The sequence below is a fragment of the Dermacentor albipictus genome, unplaced genomic scaffold (assembly GCF_038994185.2).
Source record: "Dermacentor albipictus isolate Rhodes 1998 colony unplaced genomic scaffold, USDA_Dalb.pri_finalv2 scaffold_11, whole genome shotgun sequence".
Classification (NCBI taxonomy): Eukaryota; Metazoa; Arthropoda; class Arachnida; order Ixodida; family Ixodidae; genus Dermacentor; species Dermacentor albipictus.
In genome coordinates this window covers 4,875,540-4,897,743 of record NW_027225565.1, presented here as the reverse complement: position 1 = coordinate 4,897,743, position 22,204 = coordinate 4,875,540, and the positions used below count along the sequence as shown (strand labels likewise).

General features: G+C 44.2%; 1 protein-coding gene across 2 annotated transcripts in view; it reads right to left on the bottom strand.

Moving 5' to 3' along the window:
- LOC135911378 (uncharacterized) overlaps positions 1–22,204 on the bottom strand; it is a 39,246-nt gene that overhangs the window by 4,055 nt on the left and 12,987 nt on the right. For both annotated transcript variants that reach the window (XM_065443622.2, XM_070528275.1), the window contains exon 3: positions 15,202–15,552. In XM_065443622.2, coding sequence (XP_065299694.1) covers positions 15,202–15,552 — 351 coding nt within the window. The remainder of the gene's footprint in view (positions 1–15,201; positions 15,553–22,204) is intronic.

The following is a 22,204-nucleotide window of genomic DNA, read 5'->3' as shown; positions in this document are numbered from 1 at the left end:
ACGTTCCGTGGCAGCTCCAGTAGTCTGCACTACACAGCATGCCGCAGCTCTCTTGAAATCCACACACAGCAGATGCAGCTGCGTACAGCTGTTGTGTGTAGATTGGCACTGCAAAGATGAAATTTATTTTCTGTCTCTCTGCAATTTCAGACATATATGTTTCCATGTATTAAGCTCCAAATTAGTGATTATGTATTATTGAGAATGTTCTCACAATCACGAAATCGGGCCAACAGCTGTAGGTGGGTCCAGCTGCTTGCAGTGACTGTGCACGAAGACATTGTGGCAGCAAAAGCAAGTGATTTTACACTGTTTTTCACAAGACATTGTGAATTCCCTGCTGCATGCAGTGCGACAATATATGGCCAACGTGTACAGGAGCCTCCTGTACAGGTCGGCAATGTTTTCTTAGTATGTCCAGGAATTGTTTTAGGGCCTCTTTATACTTTGCTTCTTTTTGAATGGCCGTTGATCCAGTAGGATATAACTTGCCAAGGTAAGCTTTCCTATAGTTTTACTTTGCTGTCATTGTGTTCATGCTAGAACAGATAGAATTTGTTCTTTGTTGAATTCACTGAAATGTGTAACATTATTTCTCTTCAACGCGAAAGTTTCAGTTGATTTTCCTCGCGACAGGAGCATCTCTCTGCTTGTTGATGTACTTCCTGTCGAAACGTTTATGTTGATTTTGTTACATCATGCGACAGCTTGTACAACTTATGGCATACATTTTCTTATCTGCAACATTACAGCAAGATCAAACTGTTGCTCCTCTTGCAAGCAAAATATGTGCATGCCTGCTTAATAAATTAATTTTAATTAATTACATAAAACTGAATTTTAGGAATTTTTGCAGACAACAGTCAGGAAGAGACAGCACTATATATTTTTGAAAGAGCTTGCCCTAAGAACACACCTCTTCCAGCACGCATAAGCACTTTACAAGATTATTTACTTTTAGGCATAGCTCACAAGCCAAAAAACTTTTTTCGCAGGAAATACTGACTGACAGGAAAGCATTGTTTTAGGATCACAGTGGCCTTTTCGATGACTTTGGTGTTGCAAATTTTTCCTGCTTTGGGAACTCGTCGCCATGAATCAGTTTGAAAATAGTATTCTACGCTTGCATTTCTTCACCATCACAAACTCCCAGCGAAAAGTTCGAGGACCTACCAGCAAAAATTCTTCGCTTCTAAAGTTTTAAAATGCACCCAAATTTGTAACCTTCATGAAATATTAGAGAGAGCTAGCAGGTGCACTTGCTGATTTGTACAGTGTGCATTTATTTCTTTATGTATGTGATTATTTCTTACATTCCACGTTTGTTAAATTGAAGCTCGAGTGTACCCAAGTTCTGAATTTTGCCCTCATTAGGATGCAGAGGCTGTGGCCGCAAATCAAGCCCACAACCTAGCCCTCAGTAGCATGATGCCGTGGCCACCAATACACTAGGATGAAAGTACGCACCTTGAGGATGTTGAGATAGGGCACGACAAATCGGTACTTGGCGATTCGATCTTCTCAGCCACTATGGTGGTTGAGGTGCAGATCAACGTGCAGGGTGCGCTGGTCGTGCTGGAAGGTTGCGCGCAACCAGTAGTTGCGGTGGCCATGAAGGACGGACGCGAACGTCTGGTGTTGAAAGTACGCCGCAAGCTTCACCAGCGTGCCAATGGAGAGTGACAAGAGCCTCAAGTCCCGATCCACAGGATGTAAGGCCAACTGAAAGGCCTCGAGGGGGCTTGGCACCAGCCACTGGAACAGTGCCTTGTCCCACCCCCCGTCCCGGCTGGCATTGCACCACGCGCGACCAACCTTGAACGAATGAACAAAATTACATATTGAAAATTGATTATAATTCTGGCATTCCATGTTACAAAACTGCAGTCTGGAGTAATTTTTTTTTTTACCAGCTGCATGTAAATTTAGGTACAGAACCACTTTTTTTCTTTTTCTTTTTGCCACCATTCAAATGTTGGCCACTGCAACTATGAATCAAGACCATGACCTCGTTTCCAGGAGTGCAATGTTTAACCACTAAGCCACCACGGCAGATGAATGAGTGCTTTTTATTCGTCTTAGGGTAGGAACCCTGAAGAAAAAAATTCTACAAGAAAGTCACTTGAGGACACGTGGGACACAGAAAATGCACATCATACAGGGGCAGCCTACACGCATTGTATGCCAGCATGCAACAATAAAATAGCATCTCAGCCACCAAGGGCACAAGAGAATGAAACGTTTGGAGGTGAAAGATCTATGACAAGATTGCACACGATAAGAATGTAAACAAACTGAAGATTAGAAAAACAGCATCATAATGGATTCATTTAGTAAAGCATTTAACGGAAGTGGGAGGCTAAGTATAAGCACCATGGGAGGCACCATATTTAATCAATGTCTCAGGCAGTGTATATTGTGCGGTCGGTTTGTCGTAGCTAACCATAGGCCTTCGTAGGGAGGAAGGAAAACAACAATGCTTCCAAGAGAAGCCTTTGGCAAATGTCAGTAGATGCATTAGCATTTTTGGAATATTGTGTTACTGGGCACAAGGGCCATGCTCTAATTCTGGCCAGCAATGAAGCCTGTCGATGGCCTTTTCGCATTGATGGCCAGAAAGACAGTTTCAAGCCGAAGTATCGGAACGCATCCGTGTGACTTGACACTTTTGTGTCAACAAAAAAGGTAATAAAAACAAATGTCAATGCAGTATTTTAATAATTTGCGTGTGCGAACCCTCCCCCCCCCCCCAAAAAAAAACACACAATTTGGCTTACTTTAAGTGCAAAAACGAAGCCTACGTATGGTTTCTTGTGTGTAGGCCAAGCTTCTCGGGAGGCTTCGGGGGGGTGGGGGGGGTTAGCATTAATTTCTTTTTTTAAAGTGGTATACTAATGCACTTTATTAATGCTGTTTTGCCTTTAGACTTGGCACACTGAGCAGCAGCAAGTTTGGAATAGCAGAGACTGGCAAGAAGCACAGTGTATTTAGACCACAGCAACACTTTTTTTATGCCTTTGCTGTTGCCGATTTCACCTGCTTCAGGAATTTTTCTATGTAAGCTTGCTCAAAGCAGCTACCCTTCTAGTGTCCCTCCATCGTTATGCAGAAGATAGCAACAGGGTCCGAGACAAATGAGCTATACGTTTTCACGAAATGGATACATTTTTCATAATACTTGATGCAGCTTTCGTAAAATTATAGAACGAGCACCGGCTTCATAAACGTTATGGTAAATTCAGGATAGTCGGAAGGCATGCAGGTCAGGAGCCAAGTCAGGCATCGACATGCACCTTAAGTCATCCGTTTTGTTTGATTTTCTTGTCACTTTCTCATCTATTTTCCAATGCTATTACTGAACGTGAAAACAAGCACGGAGATAAAAAGAGGAAGTGAAATTGTAATAAAGTGAAGAAAAATGCAAGGGACAGGAGCAACTTAACACGTTAACATCAATTCATTTTCATCCACTGCAGGCAGAAAGCACCAGTTACTTCATGTTAACCATCGGACAGCTTCAGCCTGTGACTGAATTTCATAATCTCACCTTGCCATAATCCTCTGGCGTCCTCGACTGTGCTTCATTTCCCTCGGCAACCACTCTGTTATTGCAACAGATCAAAGGGCCCTGCTCTGCACATTAAATAAGCTTCAACTATACTGCTTCTTAATCCCAACTATAGTCCACAACTATAGCTGACAATGCTACAAAGGCTAAATGCATTTCTACTGCTTGTGTTCGCAATAAATAGTGTCACACACGAGACAAAATTATAGCATGTGTCATGTAATTTGATGTGACATTAGGTCTCATACTGTTATGTTGCAAGATACGATATAGTAACTCCATGAAAGGCATTGCAGATATGAGCATACTTAGTATTGCACTTAGACTGCACTTGGACTATTGACTGACACATTTCTGCGACAGGCTGCCTCAATGCACAGGCTGCGCTTGTGACGAAAACATAGTATGCCGCATGCAGCAAACATAAAGACGCACAAATACATGATTTGACATTATTTTACATTCACAAGTTGTAGTTGTAAATGAGAAGTAGCTATCCCACTGAAGGTGTCACCGATTGACAAGTGCACTGCAGAAGACGCAGCATGAGATTTTTATGACCGGACTGCTTGCGCAGATTCCAAAGCACTGCCTGCCAGGTATCAGAAGAAGTACGGAGTGCCACATTACCTGTGTTTGCTCTCTATGAGAATACATACTACTCTTAAAGTCCCCGGCTGATGGGGGTTACTGTCCCAAACCAAGAGAGGGACCACGGGGAATGCCATAGTGGGATGCTCCACATTAATATTTATTTCATAACTCGCTCAGACATTGGAGCGGAAACCTCCATCTATATTCCGTTCCCTATGTAGCCGGCAACACTGCAGATGCTAGTGCAACATTTCACATTACTTGCATCTGTGACCAAAAAGTATTGTGTTGCACAAGAGAGCAAGAAATAAGAATGCGATAGATAATTTGGCATTTCGCTGGCTTCGTGTGTTACAGGTGCAATCTATAAAGCAATTATGACATGAGCACATTGCAGATCTGAGGTCAAACTTACATAACTTTTCTTTTGTAAGTGCTGTTTGCTATTGGCCCGCCAATTTTGCAAATAATAATACGCACAACTTGGAATTGGCTGAGAGTTTCTCTTACGAAAATTCTAGCCCTAGAGCTCTTTGTGCATATGGGCCTTGAACCATGACGGCACAACAACAACAGAGCAACATGCTCGACTGACCGCACCTGCTACACAACTTCCACAGCACACTACCTGCATTCATGACCAAAACATAGTGCACTCGGTACGTACTGGAAGCACAAGGCAGACAAACAATGCACGATTTGACTAAATGTCAACTCCATACGTTATTATGGTTGCTTCATATTATATATTCTGTTGAAAACGTAGCAGATCGAAAGCCAGCTCACAAAGAAATGTGCAAAGTGACATTTCCATGAGCCACACTACTTGCATAGCTTCCACAGCATTGTTTGCAAAGTATACCAGAGCACTGTTGAACTCGAATATAACAAACTATTCTCTACATGCAACACTCGGAACTTACCGAAAGATACTCGAGCAAAATAACTTCCTTACAGCAAACTGAACATTTGATATATCAAACTTGAGGGGCTGTCCACTCTTAAGTGAGGAGCTGCCTCGCCCGATGCATTAGGATGCAGTTGTGCGGTGGACGTGCTCCGCCAGCACCGAGACAACGTAGAGGGAAGCGGACTAGAGCACATCCGCATGATCTTGCGCCTTGAGAACGCCATTCTCAGTGATGTCGATGAACACTACAAGGTACATGTAAAAAAATTGCTGGCTCTCCCATAATCAAGATTAGGTGTAAGCATGAAAGAGCAACCGCCAAGGCAGATTGGTTGGAGATGATACCAGCCACAATCTTAAAATAGGTGTAGTGGATGTTTGCAACAGCACATCCCAACGCACCATACCATACTGTGCACTGGTCCATATGGGCACTGCCCAGCTAAAAGAAAATCGTCTGAAGGCAGCATGACAGGCAGCAAAAGAAGCCAGGCAGACAGAGCACACTGCCCATCTCGAAGAAGAAAACCACCTGAAGGAGGCGCCATGCTGTGGGGCACCATCTCTTGAAACGACGCAAAATGCGTGCAGCGGAACTCGCGGACCGCTGGCATTCAGAAGAGTACAGGCAATCCCGTGTCAGCGCCAAAAGATGACAACAAAGTGTATGGTGCCCTGTATCTCCCTTTTCAATGTCGCTGTTGGAAATGACAAATAAAACTTCAGCGTCAGCCTAATAGTTATAGCTTGAGTGATATCGTGAACTAACATTACAAAGAACTCGGAAGCAATCATTTTTGTAACTTGTTTAGACGGCAACTAGTGTATGTAATGCAGTTCTGTACAAAGGGTTGGGGGCCAGAGACCGCATTGTTTAAAGTTTAGATTGACTGATTGCCCAGATGATCTCATTTTGTTCTTGCAGCGATGCCTGGATGTTCTCGTTTGAGTGCCCAGATAACGGCTCTGGATTTTGGCTCAAGGTCACTTGAAGGTCGCCGACAATGGGGGCTAAAAGCATTTCATCTTTTATACTGCCTACTATGACAATTCCTCCCTGGGTTGTCTTCGGCACTGTAGGTAACAAATCCGTGTACAATGAGAGCATCACAGAAGTTTGTTTAAGTTGTAGGCAAATTTGGGTAATATTGAATTACGTGATATTCTAACTCTTATATGATAACGGATAATGATAATGGATTACCGGGTTATACCGGATAATGGATTAGGGGGTTAGAACCGAACGACCACACGGAGGGTATCCTGGGTTACTCTGGATCCGGTAGCGTGCTTCCATTGTCACGCTACGCTCGGGCGACATGGGTTTTGTTCCATTTGTAAATTAGGAGCCGTTTCTCTGTGCCAAACAGGGTTGCTTGCTTGTGGAGTCGATTGGCTGCTTCGACTCTGCCATTGAAATTCATCATAATCTAGGTATCAGGTATACCTGCATCTCCTCAACTCTTAGCCTTATGCACTCATTTCATTCTGTTGCTTGTTGCACAGTCCTTAGCCTCTTCCCAAGCTTCTGTGTAGTACTTTTCAAGCACAGTGGCAAGGTGCTGGTCGTGACTTAGGAGAGCCTGCCATGTGCACCACCGATTTTGTGATCAAGTGGTTTGGACACATAACTCTAAATCAAAAGAATGTGAATTGCTTTAGTGTTTATGGGGAATTGCATGAATGTATACCCCGAGTAAACTGCGTGCCGTTTCTTCTGATGACAATAACGAGGTTTGCGATATTACATGTGCATGGCACCGCAAAGTATGTGCAGGCAATGGTTATGGTATTGCTTTCGCTGCATGCCAACAGCATTGAAGATGCGTCGCCTATGAACCAACTTCCAAGCAAACTGTCGTTACTTACTGCTGCTACGTTTACAACATCGTCGCCGCAGCGTTACTACACCCATTTCTGGTCTCCCACTTGAGTGACACTTGAGTGGGCACCCTTGCACTGACACCTCTCGCTATCTTGTTTACACAGAAAACTTGTCAGAACATGTCAAATAGAATGTATCTATATCCTCATAGAAATGAAGTTATTTCTATATCCTAATGCCACAGACGGCATTCAATACACAAGAGGAACATTTGCCAAGACATTTCCGATGCAATTTCAATCAGTTAATTGTGAAACACTAGCGAAAACACCGTGGGGAAGAAAGCAGGCAGAAAGAAAACAAGGCAATGCATTAGAAACCACCTACATACCGTAATTTGTTAGTATATAGCTATGTTATGTATGGTTTTTATTTCATGAAGAAAGTCTAATCATCTAATGTTTCTTTTTTTCTGATATATGACCCTACTTTTTTGTTTGAAAATGTCGCAGTGCACATGGTAGCGCTACCTTTTGCACCCTTGCACCATAATTATGGAACAGAGTACACGCACTGCATCCAGAAAGTAGGCAATTATATAAATATCCAGTTATGACAACACATGGGCTATTAGGAACACCGTTGTAGGGAGCTCCAGATTAAATTTCACACCCACGGGGATCTTTAATGAGCATTTTATAGAGGGCACGGCACACGCCTGAGGGACAGCATGGCTGAAAAGCTACTGCTCGTTTTGCAGGTCACGTCGTGGTTTTCGGGTACAGCGATCACTTGGGATGGATTGCCATCCTGCCTGCCGTATCATCTCGACAACGACATGCTATCGGATGCAACAACATGCAAGCCGCGTGGCCCGTCATTCCTACTTGGCCGCATGGGGGACATGACGGATTTCCGATTCGTCGACAAGCTTCTTTCGAGAATTACGTCATCGGCGTAACAACCTTTTAGTGTTTGGTGTCCCGGAAGAGGAGAACGAAACAGAGTCAGATCTCAGGGCAGTTGTTGCAGATAACATTTTTGAAAAAGAACTAGGTGTCCATGTCACCACAATAGAAAGAATTCGATCACCGTATTGGAAGGAAGAAGTCAGAAAAACATAGACCTATCATAATCAAATTCTATGACAGCAGGGAAAAGGACAGCATTCTAAAGAATTGCAAGAAACTTAAGGGAAAATCTGTTCACGTCAGCAATGATTATGAAAAAGAAACTGCAGACGTTAGAAAGAAACTATGGGATACTGCCATTGTAGAAAGCGACAACAAGCGAAAGGTGTCTCTGGTTCATGATAAGCTTAAGATTGATGACCGTCTATATGCCTAGGATCACAGTCGCAACGAGCGTATTCTTTGCCAAGAACGCCGTGATAAGGGCCGCCATAGCAATCGCAAAGTGTCAGGGGAAGCTTGCAATGACAAGGAGGGCATGCCTTCCTGCAGTTCAAATACAGCATAGCTCAGAATCGTTTCGTTCAATGCCCGCCGTATTCTTAACAAGTTACTGAATTAGAATGTCTGTTGCTATCTGAGCGACCGCACGTGGTTTGCATTACAGAAACATGGCTCAACAGTGCTATTTCTTGCGACTGCATTATCCCACCTGGCTACACAATGTTCAGGTGGGATCGGGACTCTCGTGGTGGTGGTGTGGCCATTATTGTTAAATCATCGCTGACAGCCTGTACGGTTATGTGTTACATGTCGGAATAGGTGTGGTGTAAAATCATGTTTTCTGGCATGTCATACCTCATAGGAGTCGTTTAGAGGCCGCCAACTACTTCACCTGATTTTCTAGATATGTTAAATATGTTTCTTTGCTCACATGTAAACAGGAACACCAGGCTAATAATGACTGGTGATTTTAATTTGCCACATATCGATTAGGAACTTATTTCGCCTGGAAATACATAAATTTCTAGTGCCGAAAAATTATTGGATATCACATTTTTTCATAACTTAAGGCAAATAGTGAAGGAAAACACACGTATAACGTCCCAATCGCAGTCATTGCTTGACTTGGTGTTTCTTTCCTATAAAGTAGGCGATTATGAAATGGCAGTCACCGATGGTATATCCGATCACAAAATCATTTTGATGAATGTGCTATCTTGTACACCACCACCTACAAAACCTACTGTACGTGTTGAAATCAAAGACTACGCTAAGGCCGATGATACGTCTATTCTAGATTACTTAGAAAAGTGTTTCAACGAATTCGAAAATGTCTCCGAGGTCGAAACAGTTGAAGATTTGTGGCAGCGCTTTCAGGCTATTATTATAGTCTGCATAGATCACTTTGTTCCGACCCGACTCAAGAAAACGAAGTGGAGTAACCCATGGATAACTAGGGATATTGTTCACGTGAAATGGAAATTAAAAAGGCTGCGCAAAGGAAAAGCAGATCCTAGGGAAATACACGCAGTACGTCAGAGATTAAAGGCTTTGTTACTCAGTTCGAAGCAAGCATTTTTTAATCGCACTCTAAGTGATTTTTTTAAGACTTCCCCAGAAAAATTTTGGCGTTATTTGGACCACAGAAAGGAAAAAATAAAGCAAATGACTGTAGGAAATGTTCTAGTAGAAGAAAAAGGTGTTATCGCTGATGGATTAAATAAATATTTCCAATCAGTATGCACGCGCAGTGATCGACCATTTCGAGTAGATGATGGGGCAAGAAAAAGGTGTTATCGCTGATGGATTAAATAAATATTTCCAATCAGTATTCACGCGCAGTGATCGACCATTTCGAGTAGATGATGGGGCATCTTTCAGCGAAAGTTCCATGGACGCTATCAACTTTGCTCAGAGGGGCGTATTCCAGCAGTTGCTACAGTTAGATGACAAGAAGGCTTCTGGGCCAGACGGAATACCTACTGGCTTTTTGAAAAGGTATGCTGAGTGGATATCATTTTATTTGGTATTTATTTTTCAGAAATCACTAAGCACCCATTCCGTGCCACAGGACTGGTGTTGTGCTGTAGTTATCCCCATATTTAAAAGTGGCAATCGTACTCTAATGAATAACTACCGTCCTGTATCCCTTACATCAGTTTGCTGCAAGGTTATGGAACACTTCATAGCAAAACATATAGGTATCTTCCTAGAATCAAATGGCCTCCTTTGCGCATGCCAGCATGGGTTCCGACGGGGACTTTCCACAGTGACACAGCTCATTGAGACATTACACGATTTTTCCAAAGCTATGGACAACCGTGAACAAATGGATGTTATATGCGTTGATTTTGCCAAAGCCTTTGATAAGGTTCCCCATCGTAAATTACTTTTTAAACTGTACAAAGCAGGTATAAATGGCGACGTTCTAAAATGGATTGAAGATTATTTAACTAACCGCAAGCAGGCAGTTCGCGTTGATGGTTCCGAGTCTGGTTTTGTAGATGTATACTCAGGAGTACCACAGGGGTCCCTGTTAGGGCCAACACTTTTTCTGCTTTACATCAATGATGTAGCAACCGCTTTAGATAGTTCTGCTAAGATAAAACTCTTTGCAGATGACTGCTTGATTCTTGCGCCGGTATCTTGTTTAGAGGATCAGATTAAGCTCAACCGAAACCTTCAGGCGTTTGGGAGTTGGTGTGACAAGTGGGAAATGCAAATTAATTTTGATAAGACCACATACACGCATATCACTGCAAAAAAGAATATTTTTACTTTTCAGTACGATATTCAAGGTTACAATCTAGTTAATGTTCCTTATTTAAAATATCTTGGTGTCTCTATTTCGCATGATTTAAAATGGCACAATCAAGTAGAAAGAGTGTGCTCTGCGGCACAGAAGAAATTGGGTTTTTTAAGAGCAAAACTGGGGAGGGCAACAAAAGATGTTAAACTGCCGGCTTACAGATCTCTTATTCGACCATCCCTAGAATATGCGTTAGTAGCATGGGCGCCCCATCAGAAGGTCATCATCATCATCATCAGCCTGGTCACGCCCACTGCAGGGCAAAGGCCTCTCCCATATTTCTCCAACAACCCCGGTCATGTACTAATTGTGGCCATGCCGTCCCTGCAAACTTCTTAATCTCATCCGCCCACCTAACTTTCTGCCGCCCCCTGCTACGCTTCCCTTCCCTTGGAATCCAGTCCGTAACCCTTAATGACCATCGGTTATCTTCCCTCCTCATTACATGTCCTGCCCATGCCCATTTCTTTTTCTTGATTTCAACTAAGATGTCATTAACTCGCGTTTGTTCCCTCACCCAATCTGCTCTTTTCTTATCCCTTAACGTTACACCTATCATTCTTCTTTCCATAGCTCGTTGCGTCGTCCTCAATTTGAGTAGAACCCTTTTCGTAAGCCTCCAGGTTTCTGCCCCGTAGGGGAGTACTGGTAAGACACAGCTATTATACACTTTTCTCTTGAGGGATAATGGCAACCTGCTGTTCATGATCTGAGAATGCCTGCCAAACGCACCCCAGCCCATTCTTATTCTTCTGATTATTTCCGTCTCATGATCCGGATCCGCAGTCACTACGTGCCCTAAGTAGATGTATTCCCTTACGACTTCCAGTGCCTCGCTGCCTATTGTAAATTGCTGTTGTCTTCCGAGACTGTTAAACATTAGTTTTCTGCAGATTAATTTTTAGACCCACTCTTCTGCTTTGCCTCTCGAGGTCAGTGAGCATGCATTGCAGTTGGTCCCCTGAGTTACTAAGCAAGGCAATATCATCAGCGAATCGCAAGTTACTAAGGTATTCTCCATTAACTTTTATCCCCATTTCTTCCCAATCCAGGTCTCTGAATACCTCCTGTAAACACGCTGTGAATAGCATTGGAGAGATCGTATCTCCCTGCCTGACGCCTTTCTTTATTGGGATTTTGTTGCTTTCTTTATGGAGGACTACGGTGGCTGTGGAGCCGCTATAGATATCTTTCAGTATTTTTACATACGGCTCGTCTACACCCTGATTCCGTAATGCCTGCATGACTGCTGAGGTTTCGACAGAATCAAATGCTTTCTCGTACTCAATGAAAGCTATATATAAGGGTTGGTTATATTCCGCACATTTCTCTATAACCTGATTGATAGTGTGAATATGGTCTATTGTTGAGTAGCCTTTACGGAATCCTGCCTGGTCCTTTGGTTGACAGAAGTCTAAGGTGTTCCTGATTCTATTTGCGATTACCTTAGTAAATACTTTGTAGGCAACAGACAGCAAGCTTATCGGTCTATAATTTTTCAAGTCTTTGGCATCCCCTTTCTTATGGATTAGGATTATGTTAGCGTTTTTCCAAGATTCCGGTACACTCGACGTTATGAGGCATTGGGTATACAGGGTGGCCAGTTTCTGTAGAACAATCTGCCCACCATCCTTCAACAAATCTGCTGTTACCTGATCCTCCCCAGCTGCCTTCCCCCTTTGCATATCTCCCAATGCTTTCTTTACTTCTTCCGGCGTTACCTGTGGGATTTCGAATTCGTCTAGACTATTTTCTCTTCCATTATTGTCGTGGGTGCCACTGGTACTGTATAAATCTCTATAGAACTCCTCAGCCACTTGAACTATCTCATCCATATTAGTAATGATATTGCCGGCTTTGTCTCTTAACGCATACATCTGATTCGTGCCAATTCGCAGTTTCTTCTTCACTGTTTTTAGGCTTCCTCCGTTCCTGAGAGCATGTTCAATTCTATCCATATTATACTTCCTTATGTCAGCTGTCTTACGCTTGTTGATTAACTTCGAAAGTTCTGCCAGTTCTATTCTAGCTGTAGGGTTAGAGGCTTTCATACATTGGCGTTTCTTGATCAGATCTTTCGTCTCCTGCGATAGTTTACTGGTATCCTGCCTAACGGAGTTACCACCGAATTCCATTGCACACTCCTTAATGATGCCCACAAGATTGTCGTTCATTGCTTCAACACTACGGTCCTCTTCTTGAGTTAAAGCCGAATACCTGTTCTGTAGCTTGATCTGGAATACCTCTATTTTCCCTCTTACCGCTAACTCATTGATCGGCTTCTTCTGTACCAGTTTCTTCCGTTCCCTTCTGAGGTCTAGGCTAATTCGAGTTCTTACCATCCTGTGGTCACTGCAGCGCACCTTGCTGAGCACGTCCACATCTTGTATGATGCCAGGGTTAGCGCAGAGTATGAAGTCTATTTCATTTCTAGTCTCGCCGTTCGGGCTCCTCCACGTCCACTTTCGGCTATCCCGCTTGCGGAAGAAGGTATTCATTATCCTCAAATTATTCTGTTCCGCAAACTCTACTAATAACTCTCCCCTGATATTCCTAGTGCCTATGCCATATTCCCCCACGGCCTTGTCTCCAGCCTGCTTCTTGCCTACCTTGGCATTAAAGTCGCCCATTAGTATAGCGTATTTAGTTTTCACTCTACCCATCGCCGATTCCACGTCTTCATAGAAGCTTTCGACTTCCTGGTCATCATGACTAGATGTAGGGGCGTAGGCCTGTACAATTTTCATTTTGTACCTCTTGTTAAGTTTCACAACAAGACCTGCCACCCTCTCGTTAATGCTATAGAATTCCTGTATGTTACCCGCTATATTCTTATTAATCAGGAATCCGACGCCTAGTTCTCTTCTCTCCGCTAAGCCCCGGTAGCACAGGACGTGCCCGCTTTTTAGCACTGTATATGCTTCTTTTGGCCTCCTAACTTTACTGAGCCCTATGATATCCCATTTACTGCCCTCTAATTCCTCCAATAGCACTGCTAGACTGGCCTCAAAATCAAAAGGTAATGTGGGCCAAAATAGAGAAGGTGCAACGCCGGGCGATGCGCTTTATTTGTTCGAAATATAGAAGGACAGACTCAGTTTCGGCGATGTTAAAGTTTTGCGGTCTTGAATTATTGGAAGATCGGTGCAAGAAGCAGAGAGTAAAAACATTATTTCAAACAATTCACGGCGAACTAAAAATTATTAAAGATTTGTATTTAAAACCTCCAAGCAGACTGAGCTCCCGCTTAAAGCATAGTGAAGCTATTCAACCGTACTTGTCCCGAACCAATGCCTTTCGTTGTTCGTTCTCCCCAGAGTCAATAGAGCTGTGGAACAAGCTGCCTGCAGAAATTGTTCGCAGTTCTGATACTGCATTGTTTACAAATGCAATCAAGGTTCTTTACTAAAACTGTACCATGTGGATATTGTAAAGTGTTTTTCTTTTCTTTTTCTCTTTTTCCTTTTTTTCAGTTTGTGTGCGTGCCGCAGCTGGTTGAAAATTTGAATACATGTCTTAAAGTCTGTATATCGTATCTTGTATTGTATCCGTAGGACACTGTAGTGCATGTGCATATTTCTTTTGTATCTGGCTGTCTTGTATGAACGTATATGTGACATCTCTCCCTGATATGACCCTCAACTGAGAGTTGACAGTATTTCTAAATAAATAAATGAAATAAATAAGTAGTCAGACCTTGTTACAAAAAAGTCGCATCCAACACGAAAATACCACTGTTATATCTCGTCCGTTAAAGTTGGAACCACTTCAAGTGCTACAATTGTTAACTAAAAGAGTGCTTAGAGAGCAAATGCACCGATAAGAAATATGATAGTTAAAATGTGTCGCAAACACCTTGAAACACATATTATTGGACCTGTGCTGCAAGTTTGAATGATATGTGTAATGTCCTTTAGTTAAATAAGTTGGAAGATGAGACAGCTGAGTGTTTGATTTTGGTGTCAGTACATAAGTGTGTAGCAGCTTCACTTTTCATTTTTCCTAATGCTTTACATCCAGCATATATTTAACATGGCTGGATAGAAGTGAAATAGTTCTCCTAATATTATACAAGCTTGTAGCAAGTTCTCGCATAAAGTCCACATTCTGTAATCCTGACAAAGCACAATGAAGCATAGAGATTTCTTAATCCTTTCTGCCGCAGTATGTTCTGCATGAGTCTGAAGATGCAAGAAATATGCTGAAACTAAAGTTTCAATGGGCAGAATAATTTCGCACCTAAAGGTGGCAAGTTACAATGCTGTGCTGGGTTTCGAGTGCGTTTGAAGCAATCTTTTTGTGAACAATTGTACCACTTGAAGGGGTATTTAACGGATGAGATATAACAATGGTATTAAACATGCCAATATTGGCGAAAGAATTAGTGAATTTCACATTTATTTCTTTATATATGTGATAATTTGTTACATTCCATGTTCGTTACATTCAAGCTCGAGTGTACCAAGTTCTGAATTTTGCCCTCATTAGGATGCACGGGCTGTGGCCGCCAATCGAGCCCACAGCCTAGCCCTCAGTAGCATGATGCCGTGACCACCAATACACTAGGCTGAAAGTACGCACCTTGAGGATGTTGAGATAGGGCACGACAAATCGGTACTCGGTGATTCGATCTTCGCAGCCACTATGGTGGTTGAGGTGCAGATCAACGTGCAGGGTGCGCTGGTCGTGCTGGAAGGTTGCGCGCACCCAATAGTTGCGGTGGCCATGAAGGACAGACGCGAAGAACGTATGGTGCTGAATGTACGCCGCAAGCTTCACCAGCGTGCCAATGGAGAGTGACAAGAGCCTCAAGTCCCGATCCACAGGATGTGTGGCCAACTGAAAGGCCTCGAGGGGGCTTGGCACCAGCCACTGGAACAGTGCCTTGTCCCACCCCTCATCCCGGCTGGCATTGCACCACGCGCGACCAACCTTGAACGAATGAACAAAATTACATATTGAAAATTGATTATAATTCTGGGATTCCATGTGACAAAACTGCATTCTGGAGTAATTTCTTTTTTTACCAGCTGCATGTAAATTTAGGTACAGAACCTCTTTTTTTCTAATTTCTTTTTGCCACCATTCAAATGTTGGCCACTGCAACTATGAATCAAGACCATGACCTCGTTTCCAGGAGTGCAATGTTTAACCACTAAGCCACCACGGCAGATGAATCAGTGCTTTTTATTAGTCTTAGGGTAGGAATCCAGGACCAAAAAAAGAACTACAAAATGGTCACTTGAGGACATGCGGGACACAGAAAATGCACATCATAAAGGGGCAGCCTACACGCACTGTATGCCAGCATGCAAGAAAAAAATAGCATCTAAGCCATTAAGGGCACAAGACACCGTATGAAATGTATGGAGATGAAAGATCTATGACAAGATTGCACACGATAAGAATGTAAACAAACTGAACATTAAAAAAACAGCATCATAATGGATTCCCTTGGTAAAGTATTTAACAGAAGTTGGAGGCAAAGTATAAGCATTATGGGAGGCACAATATTTAATCAATGTTGCAGGCAGTGGATATTGTACGGTCTGTTTGTCGTAGCTAACCATAAACCTTCATAGGGAGGAAGGAAAACGATAATGCTTCTAAGAGAAGCCTTTGGCAGCATGTCAGTACATGCATTAGCATTTATGGAATACTGTATTACTGGGCACATGGGCCGTGCTCTAATTCTGGCCAGCAATGAAGCCTGTTGATGGTGTTTTGGCATTGATGGCCAGAATGAATGTTTCAATCCGAAGTAGCCGAACGCATCTTTGTGCTTTGATGCCACTTCGTGTCAACAAAATACGTAATAAATAGAAATGTCAATGCTGTATTTTAATACTTTGTATGCGCAAAAAAGAAACACACAAAGTGGCTTACTTTAATTGCAAAAAATAAGCCTGACTATAGTTTCTTCTGCGTAGGCCAAGCTTCTCGGGAGGCTGCTAAGTTGCCATCTCATATGGATGGCAAAATAGCCAGCATTGTTATCAGCTGCGACACTGCCTTCACAGAGTTGTCTGCTTTGTCGGCTTCATCTTGTACGAACACAAGGTCCAGGGCTAATATTTAATAGGCTAGAAGTAAGCCACGCTGACGACACTTCACATGCCAACGGCTTCCGAACTCTCTGCGTCGGCGGTCCGGCTAGCAGAAGGCCCACTACAGCCTGAAGCTGATCAAGACTTAAAAAATGGCTCTTATCTGCTTTGCTGTTCATTTAGCTGTAAATTATGAGTATTGGGACTCAGCCACAGATGTAAACAGCGGTGATGGTAATACAGTCGAACCCAGTTATAACAATATTCAAGTGCCACGAAAATTACATTGTTATAACCGTGGTATAAAGTTTGTAAACAGGGATGAGGTGCCTCAGACAGGCTGGCCAACGTTTCGATAGGAGGACCTATCTTCGTCCTCCTATCGAAACGTTGGCCAGCCTGTCTGAGGCACCTTATCCCTGTTTATAAACTTTATACCACAGTGTGCTATTCCATCTGTCAGCCCCTTTCTTGATTTTGGATTGTTATAATCGGTAATTGTTACAACCGGGTTGCATGAAAAAATCAAAATAGGGCGATGGCAGAGCTGATATGAGAAAACTATATAGGCAGGGATGCCAGTGCCCTTCACCACCACCTTCCTCCGACAGGCTGCTGATTGCGTTCGCTTGTTTGCCTGCTTCCTTGGCGCTCCGATCGCATGTAACAAGCCGCGGCTGTCGCCGTTAAAGAATGGGACTGCTTTAACAACAGCAAAGAGGTGTCACGGGAGGGTGGCAAGCAATATGCGAGCACTGCCGAGGCATCACTTCAGTGGCCCCAAAAGGACCCTTTTAAAATTTTGACACAGCAGCCTATCAGCTTGAGAAATCCAGAAGAAATGCTGAGGAGAGATCGCCACAAGCATCTCACCCTGTACTTATCACTGGCTTGCAAGAGAAAAGCTTATGTCTGTCGGCTATGCATGCTTTAGGTGAAGCTTGCCGACATCCTTCTCCAAGGTATCCAAGTGCTTCACGTAGTGCAGCAGAAAGTTCCTTGTGAAAACAAAGTCCCGGAGGGGACTGAATCATGCCGGGCCTTCTGTGAGGACAACGTTGAGGCAGCCTGCTCTACCTCATCATCGCTGCCATTGTCGCCGTCGCTATCCGATGCAAGTACGTTCGCGACGATTGCTCATCAGTTAGAAGCACTTAGTTTCCAAATCTATAGCTGTGCTCTTTCTTTTCACCGGCAACGACGTGCATTGCAAATGATCAGCAGGTGGATCAGCCATGTTGTGTTTTGGTGGCAAGTCAAGCAAAGTTGAGAAACAGCATGGCCAGGAACAACTTCGACACAACCAATAAAAACTAACGTAAGCGATTAAGCTTTTTTTTTTAATTATTGGGTTTTAGGTGCCAGGAGCACTTTCTCATTATGAGGCACGCCGTAGTGGGGGACTCCGGAAATTTTGACCACCTGAGGTTCTTTAACGTGCGCCTAAATCTTAATACACTGCGTGTTTTCGCATTTCGCCCCCATCGAAATGCAGCCGCCGTGGCCGGAATTCGATCCCGCGACCTCGTGCTCAGCATCCCAACACCATAGCCACTCAGCAACCACGGCGGGTAAGCTGTTCGCAGTACTGCACTGAATGAGGAGCCTGCGAGCAACATGCGAGCAATCTGCTTGCAGCGCAGTTGGCGCAGTCCATTTGTGTTTCAGAGGGTGAGGCGGCGTAGAGCTATGGACGCAGCCCATTCATGTTCGGAGGGGTGGAAGGGCGACGGGAGAGAGCCGCGCGGAGATGGTTAGAAAATGAGTGCACAGCGGTTGTTGGAACAGCGGCCCGTCGTGCAGGGGCTTGGATTTCTCGTTTTCTTTCTTTTCTTTTCAAGGATTTCGCATTTCACTACCTTTTGATTTGGACACCCAGCAGCCAGACTTCATCCATATACCGATAATGCAGCATCGGGGCATTGTAGTAAGCGGGTCATTTCACCATGGAAAACACACAAAAGTCGACTTTGCAGTAGCTTCTCATTGCTATAATCGATATATTGTTAAATCCGATATCGTTATAAGTGCGTTCAACTGTACCATGACATGGTGCAGGCCACAGAGCTATTATTATAGTGACCAACCATGTTTCACTTTGCTGCTGGCTCTGAGCAGCAGCCAGTGTGATGGTCCACATTCGTTTCATCTTACTCTAACAAGGACACATGGTTAAGACAATCCCATTTCTAGAGTATGTGTTGTGGTTGGGCAAAGTGCAACAAGGTAATGCTACACCAGTGTTGCTATTGCCCTCCATGTCTTTGGTAACCCAGTATACCACGAAGGGTAATACACAGGCATGGATGATTTAAAGCTCTCCTTTGTTGTTTTTTCAGCTGCTGCACAGTACAACACCGGACCACTGAAATCTGCTGTACATTCACAGAAACAGCTGCAGGTACATCAAAGGGAGACACCAATCAGCCACACCAGATAATCAGTTTAGAGTGGTAGTCTTAATATGCTCATTTTCATTTGTTAAGAATAAAGAGGTCAATTATCAATTATTACTGGAGAAAATGACAGCCATACATCTCACATTAAATGAGAGCAATTTTTTGGCTACCCTACCCCTGCTGTTTTGTCTATCTGGCGTCAATATTAGGACTGCGCAAAGAGAATTTAAAACATCTAGATCCTATGAGGAATACACTAAAATAAATTCTGGGGTTCTACGTGCCAAAACTAACATTGAATTATGAGGCAAACTGTAGAGGAGAGCCGCACATTAACGGCCGTTTTTGCAGATGCTCTACAGCTGCGCTCAACAAATTAAAGTTTGTCCGTGCAATAAGGCTGGTTTCTCTGGTTATACTTTGTGCCAGGGGCGTAGCCAGGGATGGGGGGCTTATGGAGTTTCAGCCCCCCCCCCACCCCGTTTTTTCGTACTGTCCATGCATCAGCGACCAAAATAATCCCCGGTGCCTGAAATCATTCTGGATTTTGACAAGACTGTCTTTTTCCCGCTTGAAAAGACATTGCAAGCTCTGCCTGGATTTCGCGGCAACGCCCATGCACCAGGAGTCGCATAACGCAAGGAGCCCCAGCCGAGCACAAAGTTTCAAGGGCGTTTTTATGGCGAGCAGGCTCGTCGCGTCATCTCGCTGAGGCCACGGTGTCTATGGAGCGCATGGATTTCAATACCGAAACTTTACGGACATAAAGTTCTCAAAACTTTTCATGCCAAAGGTGCATTGACATTCCTAAGGTCGTGCTTTAGTTTTTCAATTCCGGAATTTTGTGGGCTTAATGTTGGTGTAAACATTTGACTCAAAGGTCATTGATTTTTATAAAGTCATGCAACGGAACATACAACAAGACAAGCCAAATCAACACACTATCAAGACAAGTTGGCAAAGCATGCAACGAGGTCAGATGAGACGAAGTATTGTGGTGGTTCATTTGTGCCGTCATATAACAGAAAAAAATAAAATTTTTTCACCTGTGCCAAAGCATCAATGACAAGACACTAAAGCCAGCAAATGTAACTACGTTCTATTTATTTTTGCACTTCGACTTTTATTCACGAGGACACATTGGGCCTCTTCAATTTTATTGTTCTCGCTACCTGCAGGCTGCCAGAGCCAGCGAGAGCACATTTTTTTTTTTTGTGTGTTGCCCCAATTACCGCACGGTGCACTTCGGTGCACGTTAGTTTTTCTCTGGCCGAGTAGATCCTGGCGTGGCAGTTTTTGGGCACATTCTGGCTAGCAGAAGAGAAAAAGAAACATAGGTCGCTCGCCACCATCTCTGTGGGACTTGACGTATTGCAACGCATTCGCTTTAGTGCAACCTCTCCGGAAAGTCTTGTCTCACCGGTGTAGGATACCGAGCAGTATGCGCATGGTTCTCTTTGGACCGACCAACCGTCTCACATTTTCTTCGATATTCATTCCGTAGCCACATTAGGTGCCCCAAGTAGGCATTCGATTTTGGCCAATGTGCCGCCAACATGCTTTCCTTTGCATTTCTTCTTTTCAGTGCCCCCCCCCCCCCCAAACACACACAGACATTGCTGTGGCGCAACAAACTGTCGCATGGTGAAAGTTCAATTTTGTTACTTCTTCTCTTGCGGAAAGTAATGGGCAACGGGACGTTTCAGTTGCCAGATATTCTTATTATATTGATACATGCATATTGCGTGTTTCTTGTCGCTGATGCACATGGGCGCGCCCCAACGAAAACGACGAATGCTCTCTGGCTCTCCAGCTGTCGGCTGAACTGGCCTGTACTGCAGTTACCTTTTGTAAGAATACCTTGTAAATAGTCTCGAGTCTTAATCCTCTGTTCGTGTACCATTTTGGTGGAGGGTGCCATTCCCTGTCCTCGCCACAGAGCTCCGCAGCGACCGAACCATCCTGCTTTCTGCCATGGCTCCCGGTGACGACACCTCATCTCCTACTCCTGCAACCCCAACAACATACGTTACCGCTACCAATCTCCACATTCCTGGCATATTCTCTAGGCCAAGATAATGTAGATGTTGAGAATTGGCTCAACCTGTATGAGTGTGTTACCCAAAACAACCGCTCGGACCCTACCATTATGCTAGCCAATGTCCTATCCTACTTAGGCGGAACTCCTCGTGTCCGGTTCCGGACACACGAGGACAAGATCTCTAGCTGGGATGCTTTCAAGGAGAAGCCTGTCGACCTCTTTGGCAATCCCACCGGTCGGCAGCTGGCTGCTAGAAAAGAGCTTGCTACCCAAGTTCAGTCTTCTACTGAATCATATGTCTCATACATACAAGACATGCTCGCTCTCTGCCGGAAAGTCGACAAGAAAATGGCCAAGGTTGACAAAATCGGCCCAGTACTCAAAGGAATCGCGGAAGACGCCTTCAACTTGTTGGTCTTCAACAATGTGTCCACCACTGACGTCATTGTCAAGGAATGCCGCCGCTTTGAACTCGCCAAAAGCCGCCGCGTCATTCCACAGTTCTCATGGCTTCTTAACACAGCTGTGACGTCGTCGTGCGTTGACCTTGCCACTTGACCACCCTTAAATGAGCACATCACACGTATTGTTCGCCGCGAACTCGAGGCTACCAGTCCCGCACCGTTCCATTCACGCCCACTTGAACCCACCATTGACCAACCAACCCCAGCGATCTCTCTCATTCCGGCAGTTGCACGGCAAGAATTTGCACACCTAGGTTTTCCTGCTGCCTGCTCTGTCTCCCAACCTGAAGCCCGACCAGTGCCGACTGCTTCGCCTCACGGCGATCTGTATTCCCCTCCCAGATACCACAACCCTACCGAGTGGAGAACTCCGAACGACAAGCCCATTTGCTTCCGTTGCCTCCGCATTGGCCACGTTGCTCGCCACTGCCGCACCTCCTGGACGTTGCCGTATTTGAGCTCCTTTTCCCTGTCTCCTCGCCCCCATATGCTGACCTGCGCCGTTACTCGCCTCGCCGCATGCCTCCTACCTCTGATGTATCCGTTGATGTCAGTCATCCTGCTCGCTCGCCGCCACCTCAGCACCGTCAACCCCTGTTGCCCTAGACACCCCACTATTCATCGCCAACCAAT